Source organism: Salmo salar, chromosome 28, assembly GCF_965601325.2.
Source record: "Salmo salar chromosome 28, fSalSal1, whole genome shotgun sequence".
NCBI classification, from domain to species: Eukaryota; Metazoa; Chordata; class Actinopteri; order Salmoniformes; family Salmonidae; genus Salmo; species Salmo salar.
The window spans coordinates 14645685-14672450 of record NC_138318.1 but is presented as its reverse complement, the minus strand read 5'-3'; the positions used below and the strand labels follow the sequence as shown (position 1 = coordinate 14672450).

General features: G+C 44.9%; 1 protein-coding gene across 8 annotated transcripts in view; it reads right to left on the bottom strand.

Moving 5' to 3' along the window:
• The window catches only part of myocd (myocardin), a 137430-nt gene that overhangs the window by 26938 nt on the left and 83726 nt on the right, over positions 1-26766 (bottom strand). For 2 of the 8 annotated variants that reach the window (XM_014179544.3, XM_014179545.3), the window contains exon 1: positions 1327-1722. The exons of the other annotated variants lie outside the window; for them this stretch is intronic. In XM_014179544.3, the coding sequence (XP_014035019.1) occupies positions 1327-1381 (55 nt within the window). In that variant the 5' untranslated portion in view covers positions 1382-1722. Of the gene's footprint in view, positions 1-1326; positions 1723-26766 lie in introns of those variants that run through there. 8 annotated transcript variants of the gene reach the window in all.

The following is a 26766-nucleotide window of genomic DNA, read 5'->3' as shown; positions in this document are numbered from 1 at the left end:
CCCTATGTTTTGTTCACAGTGAAATGAATCACTGGATAAAATGCTGGTTGACTGTAAACCGTGTGTATCAAACTGTGACTGAGCAGGACATGGAGAAAGTCCCAAGCATTAGACTGGCTGTGTCTCTGGCTGTATCTCTGGCTGTCAGTGACATTCCCTTCAGAGAGGGGGCAGTATTGTTCACAGTACAGACATATGCATAGACACAAAGTTGAAAGATAAAGAGTAGACTGCACATACATGAGACATGGAGAGAAGAGAGAGAGATAGAGAGAGACGTTTTTGTGTGTGTGTGTGTGTGTGTGTGTGTTTAAGTGTATGAGAAAGAACAGAGATAGAGGGAGATACAAGGAGAAGCCCGAACAGCTGCTGTGTGTTAGAAGGGTTTAGAATCAGTACTGTAGTCCACACTGTTCTGAGACAGGTCACCAACACACACCACACACACACGCGCGGACACACACACACCACTCTCATCACAGCCTAACGCTGACAACCTTTAACCTCCCACTACTCTTTCTCAGAACCTTGAGGGCTGAATTGTCAGAAAGTCACTCGCTGCTTTTCTTCAAAAGCAAACAAGTACGTGAACCTGTACAAGAGAACTCTTGGAAACAAGTGTACAAGGTTGGGTTCGATTCCAAATCAATTCAAATATATTATTTCCAATGAGGATTTTAGCTGTTCTTGGACTGGAATTTTAGTTCACGTCCCGAATGAACAAAATCTAAATGGGATTGACCCCAACCACACACGTACCCGGGGTCACGTGTTTTCACTTTTACGAGCGGCTCAATAACAAAGCACATATACACCATAGCATCCACAGAGCAGAGCAACGTGATTAAAGGGTGTCCCCTCTGATGGGTGTTATCCTCCATCAACTCTGGGATGACGGAGTCTCTCTGCTCCTCCTCCACAACATTTATCAGCCGGCCCTACTAAATTACACACCTGTCACCCAACCTCCCTCATCCTGCTGGTACGTCTCTGTGCTCTGCTGCACGGGAGGCAACGCCAATCATACTCTACCACAGATGACGGATAAAGAAAGAGCATGTACCTGTGCTACTGTACACGATCAACAAAATACAAGTACTGACGGTGGGACAAATGGCATTGAAACAAAATACATGTTTCTTATTCCGCGCAAGTGCAAACATTGTATCATATGTTAGAGGCCGTTCATGCAGTACATCAACAAAGTGCCAGTCCAAAGGGTTGAATGAACAAATGACTGGACAATTGCATAGGTGATTACCGCTAGATAGGTGAGTAGACATGAAAAGACACACACACACACACACACAGTGTATAGGATCTTACCTGATCTAAACTTGCTTCGTATCAGAATGGAGTGTTCAGAGCCCAGTAGAGTCATAATGTCACAGTATGGTTCCAGTGTTCAGGAGGGAAAAATACAACTGGCACAAGCGACGGGACAGGACACACAATTTCACTTCAATAACCCTGCCTCTTCCTGGGACCGGAGACCGAGACCAGAGCTGGCCAAACGCTCGTCATCAACAACACAACAGCTATTACAAGAAAATAAGAAAAAACGGTGCTGTATCTCTCGTATCTCTTCACTCCTCTCTCTCTCTCTCCTCTTCTCTCTCTCTCTATTCTCTTCTCTATCTCACTCCTTCTCTCTCCCTAGGGTAGCTGTGGGAGTCGGACAGTGAGGCAGACAGCCAGGCTTTGGTCCCATGTAGCTCTGAGCTCTGAGTCTCCACGCCAGAGAGAGTCAGTTGAGTGATATGCCCTCTGCTGGGAGGAGCTAACCACTGAGGCTTCCCATAGCCCCTCCCACAGTTCCCCTAACCCCTCCTCCAGTAGGTAATGATGTCCTCTGCACAGAGGGACTAGGAACTAAAGGTTCCAGTAGCTCCTCCTCCTAGGGAGAGGCAGCCAAGAGGACTCCAGGCTGGAGGGCTGGACTGGAGACTCCCCCAGCCCTTCTGAATATGTTACTGCTCTGACACACACAGATACATAGACAAACAAGCTGATATACTGACTGTACACAGACACACAACCCCCACCCCAACAAAACATACACAATTCCTTTAGACTATCACACACGGGAGGAAAATAAAGCTTTTTTTTTTTTTAAAGGCACACTACCTGTGTCATAATGACTGACGTTGATGTGAACAGTGAGAAGTAGTACGACTCTCTGGTCGATAATCAACAAGGCTTCCCTTCCGCCGTCTCCCACATACCAGCCTACTCTCTCTCTCTCTCTCTCTCTCTCTCTCTCTCTCTCTCTCTCTCTCTCTCTCTCTCTCTCTCTCTCTCTCTCTCAACACACACACCAATGTAAGCTGTGTGACTGCTCTCCTCAGAGACTACATTAAAAGCTCCCTAACTGTTTTAAAGATCATTCAGGGCAAGTCTTACACATCTCTCAACACTCAACCCACTCACATCATCACTCAGCCTCTCCGTTCCCAACTCCTCAAGGCCTCGTTCAGTTCAGATCAAATAAACTGACATACAGCTACAAAACATACTTTACTACACTCAACTACACTCACAGAGGCCTTGCGTTGGGAACGTTAGCTAAAGTCAGACTCCTCTAACATCTTAGTTCAGTTCCACGTCGTCGTAGCTGGTGTCCATGGCTGCTGTTGGTCTGACAGGGCAGCAGGTGTTAGTGTGTGTGCTGTTTCAGAAGGCTACTGTTCCTCTCCCTGCAGATAAATAAGCCTTCACCGGCTACAGCTGGGAATGTGGCTGAACGCTCCTGATGCCACTGTCACTGTGCCTTAGCCTTAGCTGTTCCCATCCCTGGGTCCTACAGTATCTGGCCCAATTCCTACACAGCTGCAAACTGCACACATCAAAACTATCCAAAGTAAATAACACAGTGTCTGATAAAATACATCTCCTCACAATAAAACTCCTCAAACCCCAGTTGAACATTGTACACAAAAGGCTACTTGGGTTTAATGACTAAGGGATTCATACATGCAAGCTAGACACACACATTTATTAATTTAAAACAATAAATGACATTAAGTTGAAAATCGTAGCTGCTCGCCATGGCTATGACGTGTGTTGGACTAGACTCTCATAGACTTACAATAGTAAAGTCAAATATTTATGTAAGGACATCTTGGGCTGCAAATCCACTGGGTTCCCTCTGACAGTCCTGGGCACTCAGTGCCTTACACACACACACACACACACACACACACACACACACACACCACACACACACACACACACACACACACACACACACACACACACACACACACACACACACACACACACACACACACACACACACACACACACACACACACAGCTCCCAGCCTCCCTAATTAGCAGGTGAGAGTGCTTAAAGGGAGGGTTGGTGGTTGGGTCTGACAGTGTACACACAGCATGGGAGGGAGATTCCTGGGGAGGTCACCCAGTCCTGGACTAATTCTCCCCTTTAATTGGGCCGTGTGTCAACGGACGTGACAAGTCTCATCTGACCTGTCTGGAGCCTCCGTATACTCTTTGTGTGTGTGGTGTGTGTCTCTTCAGGAAGAGATTCATTACCTTTAGGGTTATGATTTATGTCTGTGTACATAGTACAGCATTAACTGGCCAACATACCTTCTACACAGTATAATGGTAATTTTAGACACGCTACACTGTCATAATAAAAGTCATACAGTACTGTTTTTTGTTTTTTTACCATGTTGAACTTATCAGCAAGGTTAATCAAAAACTACACCAGTGCAGGCAGTATATTGTGAGCATTTAGTGTACACTTGCTTTCTAGTGTTACAGATACAGGGGGAAATGTCTCATTTCAAAGTTGAGAGTTCAAAAAAATGGAATAATTTGAAGTGAAAATGATGTATAAAACCTAGGATGAACTTCTACACAATATCTAGTCAGACAAATCAACAACAAAGTCTCATTTGCATGGATTAACTGTACAGAACATTTTCTTTCATTTCAAAACAATGGCACTAACCCAGCCTTTGTTCGTTTCACGACCCTCTTAGAAGTAAAGGTGCCTGGAAGAACCTTCTGGCTTGCCACACCGGCGGAACCTTTCCAGCTGAAAAAGGGGTCTTTGAGGAACCCTTTGGAACCTTTTTGTGATGGGAGGGGTTGAATTTTTTATAATATAGAGGTGGCAGCCTATCAGATTGGAGGCGTGACTTTCACATAGTTATTTTTGGTCAACCGTTAGCGTAAATGTCATCACGTTAAGTTTGTACAATGCAAATTAAAATGTTTCTTGAATATTTATGCATGTTACATATTCTAACATAGTATTAAGATGGCTGATTCCCACTTTGGGATTTGCATAGGCTCTTGAGGAAGTCATACAACTCTGTCAGCCTCATTGAAGCTACAAATCTGTCAGTGTTTAACCTTAACATGTGACGACAATACAACAGAACAGATGAACAGGAATGACATTTACTAAGCCACGCCTCAAGGCTTCCTCCAGGAGCCCCTCAACTAACCGAAGGTGCAAATATGAACTATTGACAAGCAATTGTTACTTGAGGAAATCCAGGGGTTCCTTGAGGATCTCCAGGGTTTCTCGAGTTCCCAATATTTCTTAGAGTGTACACTGCACAGTGCATTACTGGTACCCAGTTTTTTTCCCCTCAAAATAGCCACTCATAGGAAGTCTTGCATGCTTCACATGTTTGACATACAGTGCATCTCTGTGCATGGAATCCAGTTGGAATCCAGTTGTCCCTTGGCCATTTGTCAACCAGTGTGTGTAAAGGAAGTGTGGTGGAATGTAGTAGTCTGAATCATATCACAAGTGTTTTATACCATGGTAACTATCCTCTCCCTGCTCCCTATCCTCCCTCCTTCTCTGGTCCCCCAGGCTGAGTGTCCCAGGGACACGATAGACATTCTGGGTCTGGGAGGAGAAGCAGCAGTCTGCTGGGCTGTGAGGCAGACTGGAGACTAGAGACAGAAAAGCAAAAGAAAGCACTGTGTCTCCCCTAGAGGAGACCTGGGCCAGGGTGAGGAGGAGAGGAGACGCAGAAGAGGGGAGAGGAGGGGAAGGAGAGAGTGAGAGAGGAAGGGGAGAGGAGGCCAGAGTGAGCGAAGAGGTTTGTCATGGCAGAAGTGGCCTGGAGACGGTGGGGGGTCTGAGGTGCGTATGTCTGTCTGCAAGCGTGCGTCGGTGTGTGTGCGTATATATTTCCAACTGTTCATGCATGTGTGTGTGTCTCTGTGTGTATGTGTAGGGGAGGGCAGACATAGCAGCCGTCCCAGCCCTAACAGCAGCAGCTGGCTCTTATCTGTCTGAGAGCCGTAGGTCTCCGTTTCAGACGGGACTCCTTTAATGGCTACACCCCCTGTGCTTACTGTCCCTGGCCAGGCCCACGGTACCAGAGAAACATGTACACTCTCCTCAGGTAAACACTCCCAGAGGAGGACCAATTAAATCATATATCAGACACACAAGCCACGCAGGACTACCATGCTGGTTTACATAGAAGCCACGCAGGACTACCAGGCTGGTTTACATAGAAGCCACGCAGGACTACCAGGCTGGTTTACACAGAAGCCACGCAGGACTACCAGGCTGGTTTACACAGAAGCCACGCAGGACTACCAGGCTGGTTTACATAGAAGCCACGCAAGACTACCAGGCTGGTTTACACAGAAGCCACGCAGGACTACCAGGCTGGTTTACACAGAAGCCACGCAGGACTACCAGGCTGGTTTACATAGAAGACACGCATGACTACCAGGCTGGTTTACACAGAAGCCACGCAGGACTACCAGGCTGGTTTACACAGAAGCCACGCAGGACTACCAGGCTGGTTTACACAGAAGCCACGCAGGACTACCAGGCTGGTTTACACAGAAGCCATGCAGGACTACCAGGCTGGTTAACACAGAAGCCACGCAGGACTACCAGGCTGGTTAACACAGAAGCCACGCAGGACTACCAGGCTGGTTTACACAGAAGCCACGCAGGACTACCAAGCTGGTTTACATAGAAGACACGCAGGACTACCAGGCTGGTTTACACAGAAGCCACGCAGGACTACCAGGCTGGTTTACACAGAAGCCACGCAGGACTACCAGGCTGGTTTACATAGAAGCCACGCAAGACTACCAGGCTGGTTTACACAGAAGCCACGCAGGACTACCAGGCTGGTTTACACAGAAGCCACGCAGGACTACCAGGCTGGTTTACATAGAAGACACGCATGACTACCAGGCTGGTTTACACAGAAGCCACGCAGGACTACCAGGCTGGTTTACACAGAAGCCACGCAGGACTACCAGGCTGGTTTACACAGAAGCCACGCAGGACTACCAGGCTGGTTTACACAGAAGCCATGCAGGACTACCAGGCTGGTTAACACAGAAGCCACGCAGGACTACCAGGCTGGTTAACACAGAAGCCACGCAGGACTACCAGGCTGGTTTACACAGAAGCCACGCAGGACTACCAGGCTGGTTTACATAGAAGCCACGCAGGACTACCAGGCTGGTTTACATAGAAGCCACGCAGGACTACCATGCTGGTTTACACAGAAGCCACGCAGGACTACCAGGCTGGTTTACACAGAAGCCACGCAGGACTACCAGGCTGGTTTACATAGAAGACATGCAGGACTACCATGCTGGTTTACATAGAAGACACGCAGGACTACCAGGCTGGTTTACACAGAAGCCACGCAGGACTACCAGGCTGGTTTACACAGAAGCCACGCAGGACTACCAGGCTGGTTTACACAGAAGCCACGCAGGACTACCAGGCTGGTTTACACAGAAGCCACGCAGGACTACCAGGCTGGTTTACTGTACACATACACACACACACCACACAGTACTACCAATCACTTTTTTTCTGTCTTTTTACCTACACAATGGCTGTGAAATGAAACGCCTGCCTTGTGCCATCACCATTGCTAATGACATGGAAACAAGGAAATCTCAGTGTTTTAGAGTCTCCTGTTACTCCTATTACAGTACATGTGTGATCTGGGAAGAGAGGGACACTGCAGGGTGATAATAGGTCTGATTTTAGGCTGGGTTAGTCAACACTGATAGGCCTGAGAATGATTCATACTTTTATCAGAGCAAATCAGCCTTATCAGAGAAACACAAACGTTCTCACGACCAGAGGGAAGAAATGGGGAGACAGAAAAAGAGAGGGGGAGAACATAAACGACAGAGTAGCACAGACACAGAGAGTGGGGGAAAGGTGGAGAGAGTAATAGAGGCAGAGAGAAAGAAGACAGAGATAGCAAGAAAGTGAGACAGTAAGAGAGATAGAAAGAAAGGGAAAGAGTGTTTGAGACAGATTCAGTGCCAAACGAGGGTTAAACCCCAGTCTGGCGCTGTTCTGTGCTGGGTTCTCATTAAGGTTCCAAAGGGAACACACAGAACCCAAACTAGACCTGACAGATAGGATGGCTGGGGCCAACAGATTCCCAGGACCACTGTAACTCTCTCTTTTTATTTTTGTCTCTCGCTCCCTCTTTCTCTATCGATGTCTCTTTGTCCCCCTCTCTAACAACATTTCGGACTCTTTCTCAACCCCCCCCCCCCCCCCCCCCCAACCCCCCCCTCTCTACACTCTGTCAATCTTTCTATTGTTCTCCCTCAACCTCACAGACCCTGGGATCAGAGGGTTGAACGTGTGGGCTATCTTTCCCTCCCCTTATCTATCCTTATCTCCCCTTTCTCTCTCCATCCATCTCTCTCTCAGTCCCTTCATTGCAGCCAATCTGAATGGAATCCCAAAACACAACAACGGGTGCGATCACACCATCCCGGACCCAGATTGAAGCCATCTCTTGCTAAAGCAAAACAGCAGGGATATTATTTGGTGTTTTTGTGGTTGTTTAGAGTTCGGCAATTGACTTTGCCTCCACTTCAGTCTGGGACGGCTGGCATGTGGCCACAAGGAGAGGAGGAGAGGAGGGAGAGCAGCGAGATATGCCTGGAGGCATCAGTAGAGAAGGCCCTGCTTCACTACGGCTTAGGCCTAACTCCTGGTTATTATCGTGGGCTTTGCGAGGTATTCCCAAAAACTTCTGTACACTTTAATATCTGAAAATGTAATAACTCCCGGTCGACTTTGTTGTTGTTAATGTGTGTCTATGACTAATAGTTTTTGATGGATGGAAAGCACTTCAAAAAGAGATACGATTTAGGTTATTCCAAAAAGAGATTCCTCTGGCTTTAACAAGTGAGTATCAGGCAATCATATTTTGAGCTGCTGGATCGTGAGTCATTAGTTAAGACTTAAAGCACGATGCTTCCAGTCAGTGTCATTCCTGTCACTCTCACCAGCCCTCACAGACATGAGTTGGAAGGAAAGGAAAGAAAAACTCTCCAAACAAGGTATAATAGCAGATCTAGGAAAGGAGATAAAAGAGAATGATAGAAAGGATGGACAGATAGAAAATATAGACAGGTTAGAAAATAAAATATATAGAAAGAGTGGATAGAAAAACAGGATTGTAGACAGCGGCTAGAGAGAAAGCAGGGATAAAGAAACATTATTTCTAGAGGGGATGGACACACCGTTCCAACAAGTCCGTTTGTCAAATTTCTGCCTGCCAGAACTACCCCAGTCAACTGTTAGCGCTGTTATCGTGAAGTGGAAACATCTAGGAGCAATAACGGCTCAGCCGTGAAGTGGTAGGCCACACAAGCTCACAGAACGGGACCGCCGAGTGCTGAAGTCGTCTGTCCTAGGTTGCAACACTCACTACCGAGTTCCAAACTGCCTCTGGAAGCAACATCAGTACATGAACTGTTCGTCAGGAGCTTCATGAAACGGGTTTCCGTGGCCAAGCAGCCGCACAAAAGCCATGCGAAATGCCAAGCTTTGGCTGGAGGGGTGTAAAGTTCACCGCCATTGGACTCTGGAGCAGTGGAAACGCTTTCTCTGGAGTGATGAATCACACTTCTGGCAGTCCGACGGACTAATCTGGGTTTGGTGGATGCCAGGAACTGTGAAGTTGGTGGAGGAGGAATAATGGTCTGGGGCTGTTTTTCATGGTTTGGGCTAGACCCCTTAGTTCAAGTGAAGAGAAATATTAACACTACAGCATACAATGACATTCTAGAAGATTCTGTGCTTCCAATTTTGTAGCAACAGTTCAGGGAAGGATCTTTCCTGTTTCAGCATGACAATGCCCTGTGCTCAAAGCTAGGTCCATACAGAAATGGTTTGTCGAGATCAGTGTGAAAGAACTTGACTGGCCTGCACAGAGCCCTGACCTCAACCCCATTGAACACCTTTGGGATGAAATGGAACGCCAACTGCGAGTCAGGCCTAATTGCCCAACATCCGTACCCGACCTCACTAATGCTCTTGTGGCTGAATGGAAGCAAATCCCCGCAGCAATGTTCCAACATCTAGTGGAAAGCCTTCCCAGAAGAGTGGAGGCTGTTATAGCAGCAAAAGGGGGACCAACTCCATATGAATACCCATGATTTTGGAATGAGATGTTCGACGAGCAGGTGTTCACAAACTTTTGGTCATATGGTGTATTTGTCTTTCCGTGTCTCCCGAGCGGGTCCAACACTTCCAAACGGTCTGGCTGAAATGAGCTGTCAACCGGGACGTTTTCTCACTCAATGAACAGAGACCAGGGCTATGTTATTGTTGGAAAGACCCAATGCTCTATCAATCCCCCTCCGTCACGTTACACATCAGTATAGAGAAGGTAGACGTCTCCCCTAACTTCTGATTCAGGGTCAGATCTTCACATTCCCCTAACAATTAAGGTTTTGATTGACAGTCAGGTTAACCTTACCCTAGACCTGTGCTTAAGGTTGCTGATGATGTTTCTTTGACAGAGCGATGTAGTTAAAATATACCCTAAGGCACAGATCAAGGATCACCCCCCCCCCCCCCCCCCCCCCCCCCCACTGTTATCTGTTGGAACGGATTCCACTTGACCCCTCAGGACACACACACACTTATTAATAGGCTTGGACGGGTGTGTGTGTGCGTGTGTGTGTGTGTGTGTCTCTGTCTGTCTGTCAGTGTATGCGTGCCTGCGCGCACCTGAGTGTGTGTGTTCTTATCTTCACTCTGAGGCATTCATCAGGAATGACACTTTCTGCCATTTTGCGTTCAAACTAAACACACAGCTCCATGTTCTGTCTCTGTTCCTCAGGATGTTGAGAGGCTTGACTTATGCAAGTTGTCAGTAAGAAATTACACTATCGTCACGCTGCCCGATTGATTTGGTACACTGCGTTTTTATTATTTTCCCTGCGATAGGTAATTTGGTCAAACAAACCTCTCTTTCTCTCCTGATTCCAAAACCTGAAACAACAAAGGAGGACCAATAGCTACAGAGTCATGCGTTTAACTCCCAGGGGACAGTCAGTGGTGTTCTTTGGTAACCCAGCGCTGGGTAAATATTGGACTGAACACACGCTGGGTGATTTTGACCCAGCCAGTTGGGTGGCACGAATAACCCAACATGTTGGGTTGTTGGGATTACCCAAACATGGGTTAATTTAACCATTAGTTGGGTACTTTTTACTTTCATTCTGGGTTTTGAATGCAATTTCAGGAGGCATGGCTTATTAGGCGTGTGGCTTTGAGATTGATCTTATTTTCCACCCATGAGAGTAGTCATTCCTGTTCATCATGTTACGTTTACATGCTGCAAATTGCATTTTTCCTTCATTTTGCTACTAGAATATTAAGATTATGTATTACATATTATAATAAGGAGGTATCTATCCAACAATGGGATTTGCATAGGCTTTTAGGGAAGTGATACACTTCTGTAAGCCTTATTGAAGCTTCAAAAATGTAAATGTTCAACCTTAACATGTGATATCTATACCACAGAACAGATGAATAGGAATTACATCTACTCTCAACAAACAACTATCTGAATGCCAACCCCCTTACTCAACTACATCTCCAGTCTTCTGATCTGACTCGCTGGGTCATATCTCAACAACCCAGCACCAATAACCCAGCATTAACAACACAACCTTGCTCTTTTTAAAGAAAACAACCCAACTAAGTTACCCAATACCTGCAACCCAAGTGTTGTTTGAGGGTCGGAAAACAACTGTATTAGCTCTCAACTCCAATGCACACGCACACACACACACGCACGCACATGCACGTGCACACACACACACACACACCATCACAAAAGAAGCAGTAACTGTATTAACCTCTGCACACTTCTCTTGCCAGCGTGGTTTTGGAAACTTGCATTACTGTGTTATTTGAAGGTAATTGGATAAAGTGAAGCTGATTCTGCGTACTCGGATAATCAGATTATGAACCAGAGCGTAAATGTTGGTTTTGACCTCAGTGGCTATGACAGTATTCATGTCCAGGAGGCATTCTGCCTTTGGACCCGATTCAGGACCAGTTACCCAGTAAATATGTAGTGGTTAACATGACAAATTATAATTAATGTATTCATCATTTACATGTAGGCATTCTACTGTAAAACAGCTCCTAAACGCTAAAAGGTACTCATGTAATGTACTTAGGTCTATAGAGACATCATGCAGTAAGACCAAAGAGGCCCTACCGCAGAACAAAGCATGTAACAGTTGCTCCGAGATCAGAGACACACCTTCCGTAACCCCTGCGCTCATCTGATCACACACGCATATTCCATTAGCTCAACGGATCACACAAACACACACACACACACATACTCCCGTAGCCTTGCTCAGATCTGACTCACAACGCGAGCCGTTAGGGGTGAGATTGTGTAGTGTGTCACCACGACCAGAGGTGTCATACTGTCTCCCTCTCCTCTCCCCGCCAGGGTGAGGGATGATATTACTGGATGCCTGTCGGCTGAGCAGTGGACCAAAGCCATGCAGAAACCAGAGGACTTGCAGACGCCACACGGGAAGGAGGGAGGAGGAGCGGGGAGCAGGGGGAAGAGGGGAAAGAGGAGGAGAAAGGGGGATGAAACAACAACCGAAATTCAGCCTAGAGCATAGACTAATGGTGTTCCAGGGACAAGCTTACATTTCAGGTCATCATTAAAGTCTAGGCTGCCTGAATTAACCCAATAGGCTAAATAGATTAAAAAAGGCCTGTTACCTTCCCAAAAGGCCTACAATACAGTGGATCAGACACCCCACTGGTAGTCCAATGAATGCCACACACAGTACACAACCCAACCCCCAAACACACACTCTCCAGCGCCTCTCTGATAAGCCCTTGGCAGGTGTCAGCTGCCTGAGGAGGCTCCTGGGGGAGAGACTCCCTGATTACCCCTCTGACTGACTGACTGATTTGACAGCCATGTCTGTTTTTCTGTCTCTGGAGGGATACACCTTGCCACAGTGTTGACAAGGAGGCCATTCACTAACAGCATACTTCACACAGACCTGCTAATTGACTGCTGTGTGCGTGTGTGTGTGTGTGTGTGTGTGTGTGTGTACGTCCATGCGCACGCGCATGTACGTGTCTGTCTGGCGGTCTGAAAACTTGACAGTTAAAGAAATGTTTCTGTCTCTCGAGACCCTATCTTGGCCGAGGCAGCACTTCACTCACTGCACATCAACTTTATCTACAGACTCTGACTTGGAATCAGACAGCGAGTGATTTGTAAGAGGAGTAAAAGATACTGGATTAGTGAGACGGAATCAGAGACGAAAGTTGTTGTTATCTGTGTGAATGTGTCTGTTTTAGTAATGGAGCCATTAGCAGAGGAGATAACACACAGCTTGCTCTGGGAGAGTGTTTTCACCTCTTGACTTCCAGGGGAAATCTACCGCCTGGGTATAACAGTCAAACCAGGCCCACCACTGAGACAAGAGGTTAAACACACATAGCACCATACCATTTCCAGGGCCCATTGTACAACATAGAATGTTCCGTTTACAGGTGAAGAAAAGGCATCTCATCACCTTGGCCCAATGTACTGGTATGCCAAACCAAACATCGTTTATTCATATTACAAATACCAAAGCCAGTCTGCCGTATTCTTAGTAAATATTGAGTTGGTCCAGCACAGTGATGCGTCTACTCAGGACCTCACATTTATGAAATCTCATAAAAACATGGGTGGTTTTTCAGTGTGAGAGAGGTTGTAGTGTACACTGACAGACAGACTTGTGAGTGAGGTGGTGTGTGTGTGTGTGTGTGTGTGTGTGTGTGTGTGTGTGTGTGTGTGTGTGTGTGTGTGTGTGTGTGTGTGTGTGTGTGTGTGTGTGTGTGTGTGTGTCGTATGTGTGTGTCATGAGTGTGTGTGTGTGCGCATGTCCGTGTGTATGTGACCTTGTGCTGTAGGGCTTGGCTGTGTATTTAGGTGGAACATTGAGCAGCGTGGTGGTTCTTATCACCCCTGTCTGTTTTGGAGGGGAACATACATCGCCTGCCTGGAGGGATCGCTGCCTGGCCTGGCCTGGAATGTCCTGCTGGAAACGTCTGCTATTGGCTGAACACGACAGGTCACCTGTCAGGATGCTGGTCAAACTCCACGCAGACAGGAGACGTGAGTGTAGAGGAGATAAATAAGAAGATGTTCAGTAGGTTTCTGGGCAGATACAGAGACCGGAGAGATGACTGGGGACGAAGATAAGAAGAAAAACATTCAAGAATACGAGATGTTCAATCCCTGTGTTTCAGACTGGCTTTCAAACCCAGGTTGTCCATGCAACTCAAGTCTTGCCATTATAGCTCTGGGAGAGAACACAAGTCCTCAGGTTTCAGCCAAAATTGCTCAACACGCAAGCATGGTTCATTGAACTGCCTTCAGTGCAGTGGGTCTACTAGTAGGTCTTGTTTTAACACAGTGTCCATGTCTGACAAACATTGCTTTTTTGATGTACTGTATCACATGCAGCCAAGAACAGAATTCGCAAACAGTTTCTTCCTCACTCGACCATCCCTCCTACTCCTAATTGAATTGGAAAGCCTACTTGCAAACAATTCAAGATCACAAGACAGTGGTCCATATAAAACAAAAGCAAACCTTTGACACAAAACCCCAAATCCTTCTTAAACTCTTCTTCAATTTTTATGAAAGTTCCACTCAGGTGTTTGTTGGAGATGACGGACAATGTAAAATAAATAAAGACGCATTATTCCCAAAGACTTAATTGCAGACCAGCCATTTTGACCTGGGATGAACAGTCAGCCTCATGCTTCACTGATAGGATCTCCAAAGCAATGGCTCGGGCCGACCAAAATCTCAATATATGAGTTGGTATTCTGTTGTTTTTGCTCATGCCAATTCCCATAGTCAAGCGGCTGGTATGTCAGCTGAAACCTTTAAAAATACGAGCCTCACAGCCTCTCTGCCGTGTTTTGTTTGGCCTATGGGATAGGCAGCTTTCAGGAGGAGACATCTGAGGCAGCATGTGTTGGATTCTCTGCTCTCCACTTTAATGAAGACCACATCCATAACCAGACGAGGAGGTTGGGTCTATTGGACTGACTGGGTGTGTAGGCCTACCAGCCACTGCACTGGTTCATTCTACTGTATCTGCAGGTGAACCACACGTTGGCTCTGTTGTGGGAGGTAATAGATGGCATCGACATTTCACTCAATCGTCTCCCAAAGCACCCCGTGAACAAGTGTAGTTTGCAACTACATCAAGAGAATAGAGGTGAGGAGCGAAACTGGGATATCTTTCTATTAAACACCATGGAGCTTTTACAACGTCATTTTTGGAAGAACAATTTCCAGACTCATCTAACTGCAGTAAGCCTTATTCCAAACACCTGTTGAGGTTTGGTTGCCTGAAAATCCAATGGAAACCTTGTGCTTTCCGCCCGCCTCAATGACTATGTTAGGTCCCTAGGACAGGTGAGAAGGTTCTGAGGCATACATGCCTTCATGCTGGGAAGGAAATCATAAACAGATTATATTACTTTTTTTATAGAATAATAAAGTGCCTTGATGTTGAGAGTCTGTGTTGCTGTCTACCACACAAATCACATTGCTTCAAAGTGCTTCGAAAGGAGGCATGTGGGACCTGGCGACGCCATTTTGTGTTTGTTGGCCTGCTTGTTGATATGAGTTCTTTATACCCTATAATTGTTCTGATTTACTGATCATTGTCCAGGGTACCGGGATGTTTCGGGCAGGTCTCTGTGAGCACTCCTATCATCCACAGCATGTCTATAATCACAACCACGTGCTATCCCATTCAAATTAACATATGGTTCTAACTTTCCCCCTATTTTGACTAATACATACCTGGGTTGCTGACTAGTAAAACCGTAAAATGAATTCTTCTTTTGTTATTTGCAACACATGAGGATGGTTTGGGAGTGGGGAGTGGAGAGGGAGGAATGTTACTGAGAATGATTTCACCTTGCATGCAACCTGGCTCCATCTCTCTCTGCCCTTTATTAATAGTCTGATTGTGTACCTTTGTTACATAGTTGGTACCACAAAGATGTTTAAATTATCTGGTTTTCTCTGTATCTTTTGTTTTAGCAGGTGTAACTCTATCATTCTAACATCTTTATCAGGCTTATATGGCAGAGAAAAGATTTTGAAACAGTGAAGAAGGAAGCCCCACATCTAAAACAGAAGACGCAATCAATTTCATATGAGAACTTCCTCATACAGCATTCATCCATTCACATACATACATTCGGAAAGTACTCAGACCCCTTTACTTTTCCCTCATTTTGTTATGTTACAGCCTTATTCTAAAATTGATTATTTTCCTCACCAATCTACACACAATACCCCATAATGACAAAGCAAAAACAGGTTTTTAGAAATTGTTGCTAATTTATTCAAAATAAAAAAACAGAAATACCTTATTTACATAAGTATTCAGACTCTTTGCTATGAGGCTCGAAATTGAGCTCAGGTGCATCCTGTTTTCTTTGATCATCCTAGAGATGTTTCTACAACTTGATTGGAGTCCACCTGTGTTAAATTCAATTGATTAAACATGATTTGGAAAAGCACACACCTATCTATATAAGGTCCCACAGTTGGCAGTGCATGTCAGAGCAAAAACCAAGCCATGAGGTCGAAAGGAATTGTGTCGAGGCACAGATCTGGGGAAGGGTAGCAAATATTTCTGCGGGGGAGATGGGCCTTGTTCAGGGAGGTGACCAAGAACCTGATGGTCACTCTGACAGAGCTCCAGAGTTCCTCTGTGGAGATGGGAGAACCTTCCAGAAGGACAACCATCTCTGCAGCACTCCACCAATCAGGCCTTTATGGTAGAGTGGCCAGACGGAAGCCACTCCTCAGTAAAAGGCACATGACAGCCCACTTGGAGTTTGCCAAAAAGGCACCTAAAGGACTCTCAGGCCATGGGAAACAAGATTCTCTGGTCTGATGAAACCAAAATTGAACTCTTTGGCCTGAATGCCAAGCGTCATGTCTGGAAGAAACCTGGCACCATCCCTACGGTGAAACATGGTGGCAGCATCATGCTGTGGGGATGTTTTTCAGCAGCAGGGACTGGGAGACTAGTCAGGATCGAGGGAAAAATGAACAGAGCAAAGTACAGAGAGAACCTTGATGAAAACCTGCTCCAGAGCGCTCAGGACCTCAGACTGGGGCCAAGGTTCACCTTCCAACAGAACAACGACCCTAAGCACACAGCCAAGACAACGCAGGAATGGCTTCGGGACAAGTCTCTATATGTCCTTGTGTGGCCCAGCCAGAGCCCGGACTTGAACCCGATCAAACATCTCTGGAGAGACCTGAAAATAGCTGTGCAGCCACACTCCCCATCCAACCTGACAGAGCTTGAGAGGATCTGCAGAGAAGAATGGGAGAAACTCCCCAAATACAGGTGTGCCAAGCTTGTAGCGTCATACTCAAGAAGACTCAAGGCTGTAATCGCTGCCAAAGGTGCTTCAAAAAGTATTAAGCAAAGGGTCTGAATACTTATGTAAATGTAATATTTCACTTTTTTTCAGTATTGTGTGTAGATTGATGAGGTAAATAAAACAATTTAATCAATTTTAGAATAAGGCTGTAACGTAACAAAATTTGAAAAAAGTCAAAGGGTCTGAATACTTTCCGAAGGCACTGTATATTAAGTCGTAAAGCATAAGTGACACCTCATTTGATGTCAAAATCAATGTTTTGCTTTGTACACCTGTATAGGCCTAAACAGTGATGAACAACTAATGGTTTAAATTAAGATTTTTAAAATATTTTCAGCGTTAGTGTATTGGTAAATTGCAGTCATCTTTGAATTCTGGGCCTTTATTTTGTTGAATTCAGAGATTCATTTGTTAACCCTTTACGCTCGTGGGAGTTGGCCTGTAGGGATTGGGCTAAATTGAAATGTTTCTTCATGAGTGTTTGGCTCGTGGGGTATAAATTTGCAAATATTAAAAAAATATATCTTTATATTCTTTGTCATTATGGGGTATTGTGTGTAGATTGATAAGGTAAAACAAACTATTTAATTCATTTTAGAATAAGGCTGTAACGTAACAAAATATGGAAAAAGTCAAGGGGTCTGAATACTTTCCGAATGCACTGTTAATGCCACACATATTATCAATAACTGAGAATTCAAAATGATCTCTATATCTTTGTCTCTTTCTCCCAGAGTGGAATGAGGTCTCTCTCTTTCGTTTCTCCTCTCCCGTGAGCTGGATCAGAGCTGTATATTGTGTTTCTGTTTTCCTTTCCACTGAGTGGATTTCTCTGCTTGGTAAAATTCACCATCAAAAGCTCTTGTATCCACAATACAACACCTGGAAAAAGAAACTCTCCATTAATCTCCGCTGCCCTAAGAATCTGATGTGTTTAAAGCGCTAGCTACTGTCTACCGAACCACATGTGAGAGCTGGGCCGGCAGCGTAGCGCACTGTGGCAGGCTAGCAGGAGCACACAGCTCTTTTACAAGAACTCTGTGGGTTAGATTCAGGTCATTGTGGCCTTTCTTGACTGAGCGCTTTGTTTAATATGCCACCGTTAATATCTAATAATAGAATACACTGGAAGTGATGGCCTCATATTTATCGGCAGAGCGGGAGGCGATGGTTCTGCAGAAAGATTTTCATTCCAGATATGTTTTATCTTCCTGGTGAAGGGCTGATGAATTAATAAACATGCCGTGCCTTAGATTAGATTAATGGCAATGTTTACGCAACGGCATTTAATCATACCGTACCACACTGATTACTGGTACCGCCGAGACTATATGCTGCGTACTTAAGTTACCCAAATCTTTACTCACTTTGTGTGTGTGTGTGTGTGTGTGTGTGTGTGTGTGTGTGTGTGTATGACACAGACCAAACAACAAAGTTAACATCAATTCCAGGTAACCTTTAAGCTTCTTTAATGAAGTTAATTGGTCCGCCTCTAGTGATAGATGATTTTGAGGCAACAATTGCTCTCCTAATTCACCCACATTAATCAATGATTTCCTATTTTGTCAAACCCCTAAGCCCGATCCATAGTATTCCCATCTGATTGCTACTTCCCTGTTGGCAGAGGCTTAGGTGAGCAATAGCTTTCAATTACCTCTTAATGCAAATCAAATCAAATTTTATTTGTCACATGCGCCGAATACAACAGGTGTAGACCTTACAGTGAAATGCTTACTTACGAGCCCCTAACCGACAATGCAGTTTAAAAAAATATGGATAAGAATAAGAAATAAAAGTAACAAGTAATTAAAGAGCAGCAGTAAAATAACAATAGCGAGACTATATACAGGGGGGTACCGGTACAGAGTCAATGTGCGGGGGCACCGGTTAGTTGAGGTAATATGTACATGAAAGTAGAGTTATTAAAGTGACTATGCATAGATGATAACAACAGAGGGCAGCAGCGGTGTAAAAGAGGGGGAGAGGAGAGGGGTGCAATGCAAATAGTCTGGGTAGCCATTTGATTAGGTGTTCAGGAGTCTTATGGCTTGGGGGTAGAAGCTGTTTAGAAGCCTCTTGGACCTAGACTTAGCGCTGCGGTACCGCTTGCCATGCGGTAGCAGAGAGAACAGTCTATGACTAGGGTGGCTGGAGTCTTTGACAATTTTTAGGGCCTTCCTCCGACTCCGCCTGGTATAGAGGTCCTGGATGGCCAGAAGCTTGGCCCCAGTTGTTGTCAGTGATCAGGCCTACCACCATTGTGTCATCGGCAAATTTAATGATGGTGTTGGAGTCATGCCTGGCCGTGCAGTCATGAGTGAACAGGGAGTACAGGAGGGGGCTGAGCACGCACCCCTGAGGGGCCCCTGTGTTGAGGATCAGCGTGGCGGATGTGTTGTTACGGAGGCGGGCCATCCAGGATCCAGTTGCAGAGGGAGGTGTTTAGTCCCAGGGTCCTTAACTTATTGATGAGATTTGAGGGCACTATGGTGTTTAACGCTGAGCTGTAGTCTATGAATAGCATTCTCACATAGGTGTTCCTTTTGTCCAGGTGAGAAACGGCAGTGTGGAGTGCAATAGAGACTGCATTATCTGTGGATCTGTTGGGGCGGTATGCAAATTGGAGTGGGTCTAGGGTTTCTGGGATAACGGGATAATGAGCCGTGTAGCTGGCTACTGGGAGTGCCGCCTCTGGGGGCGCGTTTTGCTGTTTGCTTATGGCGGAATACAGCTCATTCACTGCTGTCTTAGTGCCAGCCTCTGACTGTGGCGGTATGTAAACAGCTACGAAAAATGCTGATGAAAACTCTCTAGGTAGATAGTGTGGTCTACAGCTTATCATGAGATAGTCTACTTCAGGTGAGCAATAACTCGAGACTTCTTTAGATATCGTGCACTCCTTCCGTGGCCTCCAACTGCTCTTAAACACTAGTAAAACCAAATGCATGCTTTTCAACCGTTCGCTGTGCGCACCCGCCCGCCCGACTAGCATCACTACCCTGGACGGTTCTGACCTAGAATATGTGGACAACTACAAATACCTAGGTGTCTGGCTAGACTGTAAACTCTCCTTCCAGACTCATATTAAACATCTCTAATCCAAAATCAAATCTAGAATCGGCTTTCCATTTCGCAACAACGCCTCCTTCACTCATGCTGCCAAACTTACCCTAGTAAACTGACTATCCTACCGATCCTCGACTTTGGAGATGTGTCATCTACAAAATAGCTTCCAATACTCTACTCAGCAAACTGGATGCAGTCTATGACAGTGCCATCCATTTTGTTACCAAAGCCCCTTATACCACCCACCACCTGTATGCTCTAGTCGGCTGGCCCTCGCTACATATTCGTCGCCAGACCCACTGGCTCCAGGTCATCTATAAGTCTATGCTAGGTAAAGCTCTGCCTTATCTCAGCTCACTGGTCACGATAACAACACCCACCCGTAGCACGCGCTCCAGCAGGTATATCTCACTGCCAACACCTTCTTTGGCCGCCTTTCCTTCCAGTTCTCTGCTGCCAGTGACTGGAACGAATTGCAAAAATTGCTGAATCTGGAGACTTATATTTCCCTCACTAACTTTAAACATCAGCTATCTGAGCAGCTAACTGATCGCTGCAGCTGTACATAGTCCATCTGTAAATAGCCCACCCAATCTACATACCTCATCCCCACATTGTTTTTATTTACTTTTCTGCTCTTTTGCACACCAGTATCTCTACTTGCACATCATCATCTGCTCATTTATCACTCCAGTGTTAATCTGCTAAATTGTAATTACTTCGCTACTATGGCCTATTTATTGCCTACCTCCTCAGCCATTTGCACACACTGTATATAGACTTTTTTCTATTGTGTTATTGACTTGTTTATTCCATTTCTAACTCTGTGTTGTTGTTTGTGTCGCACTGCTTTGCTTTATCTTGGCCAGGTCGCAGTTGTAAATGACAACTTGTTCTCAACTAGCTTACCTGGTTAAATAAAAGTTAAATAAAAAATAAATAATTAAATAATAGAAAAACAGCTGTTATTTACAAAAATACATAGTCTTACCAGACGCAGCTGTTCTATCTTGCCGGTGCAGCGTATAACCAGCCAGCTGTATGTTGACAGTGTCGTCGTTCAGCCACAACTCCGTGAAGCATAAGATATTACAGTTTTGAATGTCCCGTTGGTATTTCATCTTCCGCGTAGGTCATCTATTTTATTGTCCAAAGATTGCACGTTTGCTAGCAGAATAGAAGGAAGTGGGGGTTTATTCGATCGCCTACGAATTCTCAGAAGGCAGCCTGCCTTCCGGCCCCTTTTTCTCCACCTCCTCTTCACGCAAATCACAGGGATCTGGGCCTGTTCCTGAGAAAGCAGTATATCGTTCGCGTCGGGCTCGTCAGACTCGTTATAGGAAAAAAAGGATACTGCCAGTCCGTGGTGAGTAATCGCAGATGTCCAAAAGTTATTTTCGGTCATAAGAGACAGTTGTGACAACATTATGTACAAAATACGTAAATAAATAAGTTACAAACAAGGCAAATTTACAAACAAATAAACAATCGGTTGGGGCCACGTAAAACGTCTGCCTTCTTCTCCGGCGCCATTTTACTGCTCTGAATTTAGATGCTACTCTCAAATGCAATCCAGGCCACACTGCTTCTTCAGCCCACATCAAGCCAGAGAGACAATCATTATTATAGACAATCATTGTGTTATCACACAATACTGCTAATCGTTTGTACTAGATTCATGACAGAAAATATGACAATTCAGATTGGTTTCAGTCCAGCCAGGAGACCATGTTTCAGTAGTACAGTATCGTTGGCCCATCTCTTCAACGGATCCTGGTACCATGGAATTGAACTTCATACAGTAATGGAATGACTCCTTGAGAGGTATGAGTGGCAGAAGAGCAGCTGGTCCATCACAGGGACTCATGGTTAAGGATTTAATCTGTGACATCATCTCATGTCGTTAATTAACTGTTGGAGATAGACGGCAGACGCACAACTATACTAGTGCCACCTCATCCACTTAAAATACATTCAGAGTGAACCATAGTACATGTCCAAATGATGACGTGTCCTCAATGTCAATTATGAGGGAATGAATGACGAAGAGTTAAATCTACTCAAGAGAGGGTCTGCTCTCTTTCTCTCTCTCTCTCTCTCTCTCTCTCTCTCTCTACTACAACTGCAGTCAGTGCCCCTTATTTATATTAGCTGCAAACCAACTTCAACTGTACATTCCAGCTAGGTGAGCATAGACTTGGCGAAGGGGGAGCCAAATATTTCAAAGCTTACAACAAAAAGTCAACTATCGATGTCCAGTCAACATGCAGGCAGAACTCTTGGCATAATACAGAACATTTTTGCAACAAAGGTAACGATGCCGTATTTATATGGCTGAGCTCAGAGGTCCCTGCTAGTATACGTTTCAATAAGGTTTTACTGTAATACAAGCACAATGTGAAACTAATTACCAACCAGCCCAGGGTCAGTCGGCACTACAAACAGCGTCTCCTGGCCTCTCAGGTTTTATAACGTATGTCGCTCAGATACAATTATTTATTTTTCTGTTCTCCCATTCAGGGGGATTTTCACCACGCATTTAATAAATAATACATGTGTTTACGACTGGTCTTGCGAACTGAGGTAATATTTGCCCTGAGAAATGCTCGATCCATCAACTAATCCTCCATCGTCTTCGAGCCTTTCTCCGTTCGGAGCTGAGCAGCGGTCCGATGATGAATGAACATCTGAGTAATTTCACGGTTGAATTAAGAGCTTAAAACAACAGCAGAGGAAAGTACATCGGCACACATTCCACCTGTTGCCTAATGAGACAATGCTGGGCCCTAGCTGTTATTGTGTTTTTATTTTCACATCTGAGATATAGCTTTTGGCAATTGTGTAGAAAGCTCTTTTTGTAAGATGCCATGAAGTAAACAAATGCTTAGAACAGAACATTACCATATCCACTGAAGTATTACTGCTGTAACCCTGTCTTCAGATCTCCGGCGTGAACACTATGCTATACATTAGTTACAATTACAGTTTTTAGACATACATTTGTTTGGCAATATAGCCATTCACCAGGTGGATGATATGAGGGGAACATCAATGTACTCATGATGACATTTCATTAATCAGTCCTCTTATCATTAGTGTGAAAACGGTGTGTGGGTCCACTTAACTGACCCGACCCAGGATCCCAATTATCCCAGTGATCAAGTGATCATCTCCACTCACTTCATAGGCCAATCTGCTCCAGATGGGTGTAATCTCCCATCCGTGGACCAATAATCCTCACCAAATCACCATGGAATCCACATGAAAGCAAGGCATGCAGGGAGAAGAAGGTGCGGCATGCCACGGAACCCAGATTGAAACAATATGGTTCTCCACTGCAGGTGTCGGAGAACCCAGACGTGCCAAACAACCTTTTTCCCTCAGACCTCTCCTCCTCCTCCTCCTCCTCCTCATCTCCTCCTCCCTCGTTTCACCAAACGAAAATAGTATTTTTTTCCCAGATTTCTATCAGGTAAAGCTGTGGGTTTGTTTTCACATGAAAACCCTGTGAAGAATTACACTCGCATTGAACCACCTTACAAATCGGTAACCGGAACGCTACCCAATCAAGATCTTTGATGTGGGGCCAGTGAGATTTGATTGCAAGTTTATGAGGCTTGTACTCTGGAAATACCTATCCCATAAATAAAAGAATATCACTATTGGACTCTTCAATCTAAATTTCAGGAAGTCAGTTCTTGGTTGAAGTGTTTCAAGTCACACGTGATGGGAGTAATCGATCATTTGAATCAACCTGCTCTTGAGAAGGTAATCTGACGTTTAAGGGGTTACATGAGAACATCTGACTTGGGGTGTATATCGATAGCGCAATCGTGGCTTCATTTCCTTGTTTCCTCTCCTTCATCTGCATTGATCTGGAAGATATGGATCTGGATGCATTAGGAACTTGCTGTCCAGCTTTTTTATGCCAGTGCAGGATAGAGGAAAGGAGACAAGGAGAGGAAACCACTTAAGCCTATCAAGGGGCACCCATAAAATCCTCTGACTGAGTCACGTCTTCCATACTGAGCAGCGGAGGAGGAAGATTTCTGTGTTATTTCATTGCAGTGAAAGATGCCCTATGAGCTACAATGGGAGGGTATAGGCATCTGTTGCCAAACTTGTGTGAACGATGCCATCCTGTGGACTCTTTCAACACCTTAAAAGACTTGGTATGACTTGGCAAGAGATCTAGCCCTCTTTTCAACTCTAAATCACGATATAAGCAAGATACAAGATACAACAAGTCAATTCAAAGTATTTTTTATGTTAAACCCGGCAGAGATTCTTTGAAATTAATAATGCTGCATGTTGACCTTTAAACAACATATTAAAAGTCTACATTAACGTTTCCCGCTTCACAAACATAACACTGATTAAATCACGATTTTGCAGGCTGTGCTTTTCTACTTTAACCGACTAGGGTGGTCATATGTGATGCTGCGTTTAGGAGTTACAAGGTTATAACGACTGCCAGAATCACACGTGAGAAGCATTCATTCACCCCGAGAGAGAAGGGGAGAGTTCTCATGATTAGATGCCGACTAAGAACATGACCGTCTGGCTAGAGGCCAAGTTTGAGACACTGCTGGGTTTATGTTAACACACACACAGATGGATGTGCACACACACACACACACACACACACACACACACACACACACACACACACACACACACACACACACACACACACACACACACACACACAAAGCGTGAGTGCTGTGCGTGTCCCAGTGGTGCTTGCTGAGGGAGGTGTGTATTGCGTGTTTCCGCGGCTTGCTGCTGTTAAAGAGGTGTGAGGGCGGCTGCGGACTGCAATAAAATCCTAGACGGTCACTGTAACCGTCTTCTTGCTGGGATCTAACTCCTGTAAAACTGGATTCACATTTAACCTCTTAACTGTATTTTCCCTGCAGACATTTACAAAGTGTTCACTTACAATGAGCCTCAGAAACCAGACATTGGGATTATCGTATCACCATTACATAGTTGCGTAAATTAAAAAGGCGACTATGACCAAATCAGCCTTATCTTTACTTTATATTTGGACTCTGTCGTCAAGTCTTTGGCAAGAGCACCGGGAGACATGGTCAAGATCCTGAGGCATTTTACTGTTGTTTCTTTTCTCCACTCTCTCGCCCTCTCTATCTGTCTCAGGACTGATTTGAAAGAAGAAGAAGGGAGAAAGAGAGAGAGGAGAAAAAAATGAATGGCTAAAAGTTGAGGAGATTCCAGTTTATGTTTGTCTGTCTCTTCCATTACTTTTAGCCACACATGACATCATGGAAAAGAAGTGAGGAGAGGAGAGGAGTGGGCTTGAGGAGGAGTGAAGTGGGAAGAGGCTGTATTTCTCTCAGCGTCGTTCCTTCGTTTCGCAGGGAGTCCAGGGGGATACATCATTCTAAAAATACACGTTTATATCACTGGATTCCGCAAATACTTTCATCTTCAGACCCTTGTGATGCCAGTGGCATTTAAGCTGGTTTGATTAGGGCTGTGAAGTTGAAAAGCAGAGCGTACAGATATTTCAACGCAGATTAATCATCAGGTGGCTTTAATAAAATGTTCAAACAATCTTGTTTTATCTGGCACGGGAAGGAACTTGGCAGGGACTCACCGTACATACTTACCTATTTATCTGGTATGTATGTTGGTAGAAAATATAAGTGATTTACTTTAAAAGAGGCCTGTATGTAACTTTAAGTTACAAAAGAAAATAACCAAAATTATTTTTGGTCTTAGATTCACGAAAATCTTGATATAATTTGTTATCTTGTGTGATTGATTCAGCCAATCCAATCAATCTGCTGATCACTATCGTCAGTATCATCGGGGGCGGCAGGTAGCCTAGTGGTTTGAGCGTTGGACTTCGATCGAATGCCCGAGCGGACAAGGTAAAAATCTGTCGTTCTGCCCCTGAGCAAGGCAGTTAACCCACAGTTCCTAGGCCATCATTGAAAATAAGAATGTGTTCTTAACTGACTTGCCTAGTTAAATAAAGGTAAAAAAATCGATCTATCTTTACATGATCTGTGTAGTAATATTATTCGTATCTCAGAGCCATTTGCATTGCTAGTTGTAGCCTAATGTTAGCTAGCTAACACATAACCTGGTTGGTTAGCTACTTGCAGATTCATGCAGGGTAGTTACGTTATGAGTTGGGATTATGGTTAATTGTTTAGCTTGCTAGCTACATGTCTAAACAAAAGACTCCACTATGCCAATTTCAATAGAATGTTCATGATGTCACTGAGACAACTGTCGATAGACATTGCTGGTAAATTTACTCTGGCTATCTACTCCGATTTCAGAGCACTCTCCTCCGAGAGTGCTTGAGCACAGAATAAATTACCAATTTACGAACGCTCAACACCCGTTGAATATGGCCGGTGTCAGTAAACATTGTCAAAAAAGCGTCATTAAAAAGATGCCAGCAGCACAGTTGCCGTCGCCAACGCTCTGAATAACATAAAAACAGCCTAACCAGCTCTGCTAGGGCGAGTAAAATGGTCAGAGTGAGCTGTTCTCTCAGTTGTGTCTGGAAGTAGCTAGCAAGCTAGCCAACGTTAGCCAGCTAACTTGGGTGCTTGACTGCTGTTGTTAGGTCAGAACGCTCGGATCAACCCTACTCCTCGGCCAGAGCATCCAGTGTGCGTTTACGAACTGACAATGTGACAACACTGAGTTTACAATCGCCCAGGGCACACTCTAGCGCCCAGAGCACGCTCTAGCACTCCAGATTAAATTTACGAACACACCCGTAGTATAAACCAGCCTTTAGTCTTGAAATCTTTAGTTGTTTAGTACATGGCCTCACATGTGAATCCTTAAGGAGATGGTTGGGGCTAAAGCTTAAGAGTGTGTGAACGATAGGTGTAGACAAAGAAGAGCTCTCCAGTAGGTGTACCAAAGCATTC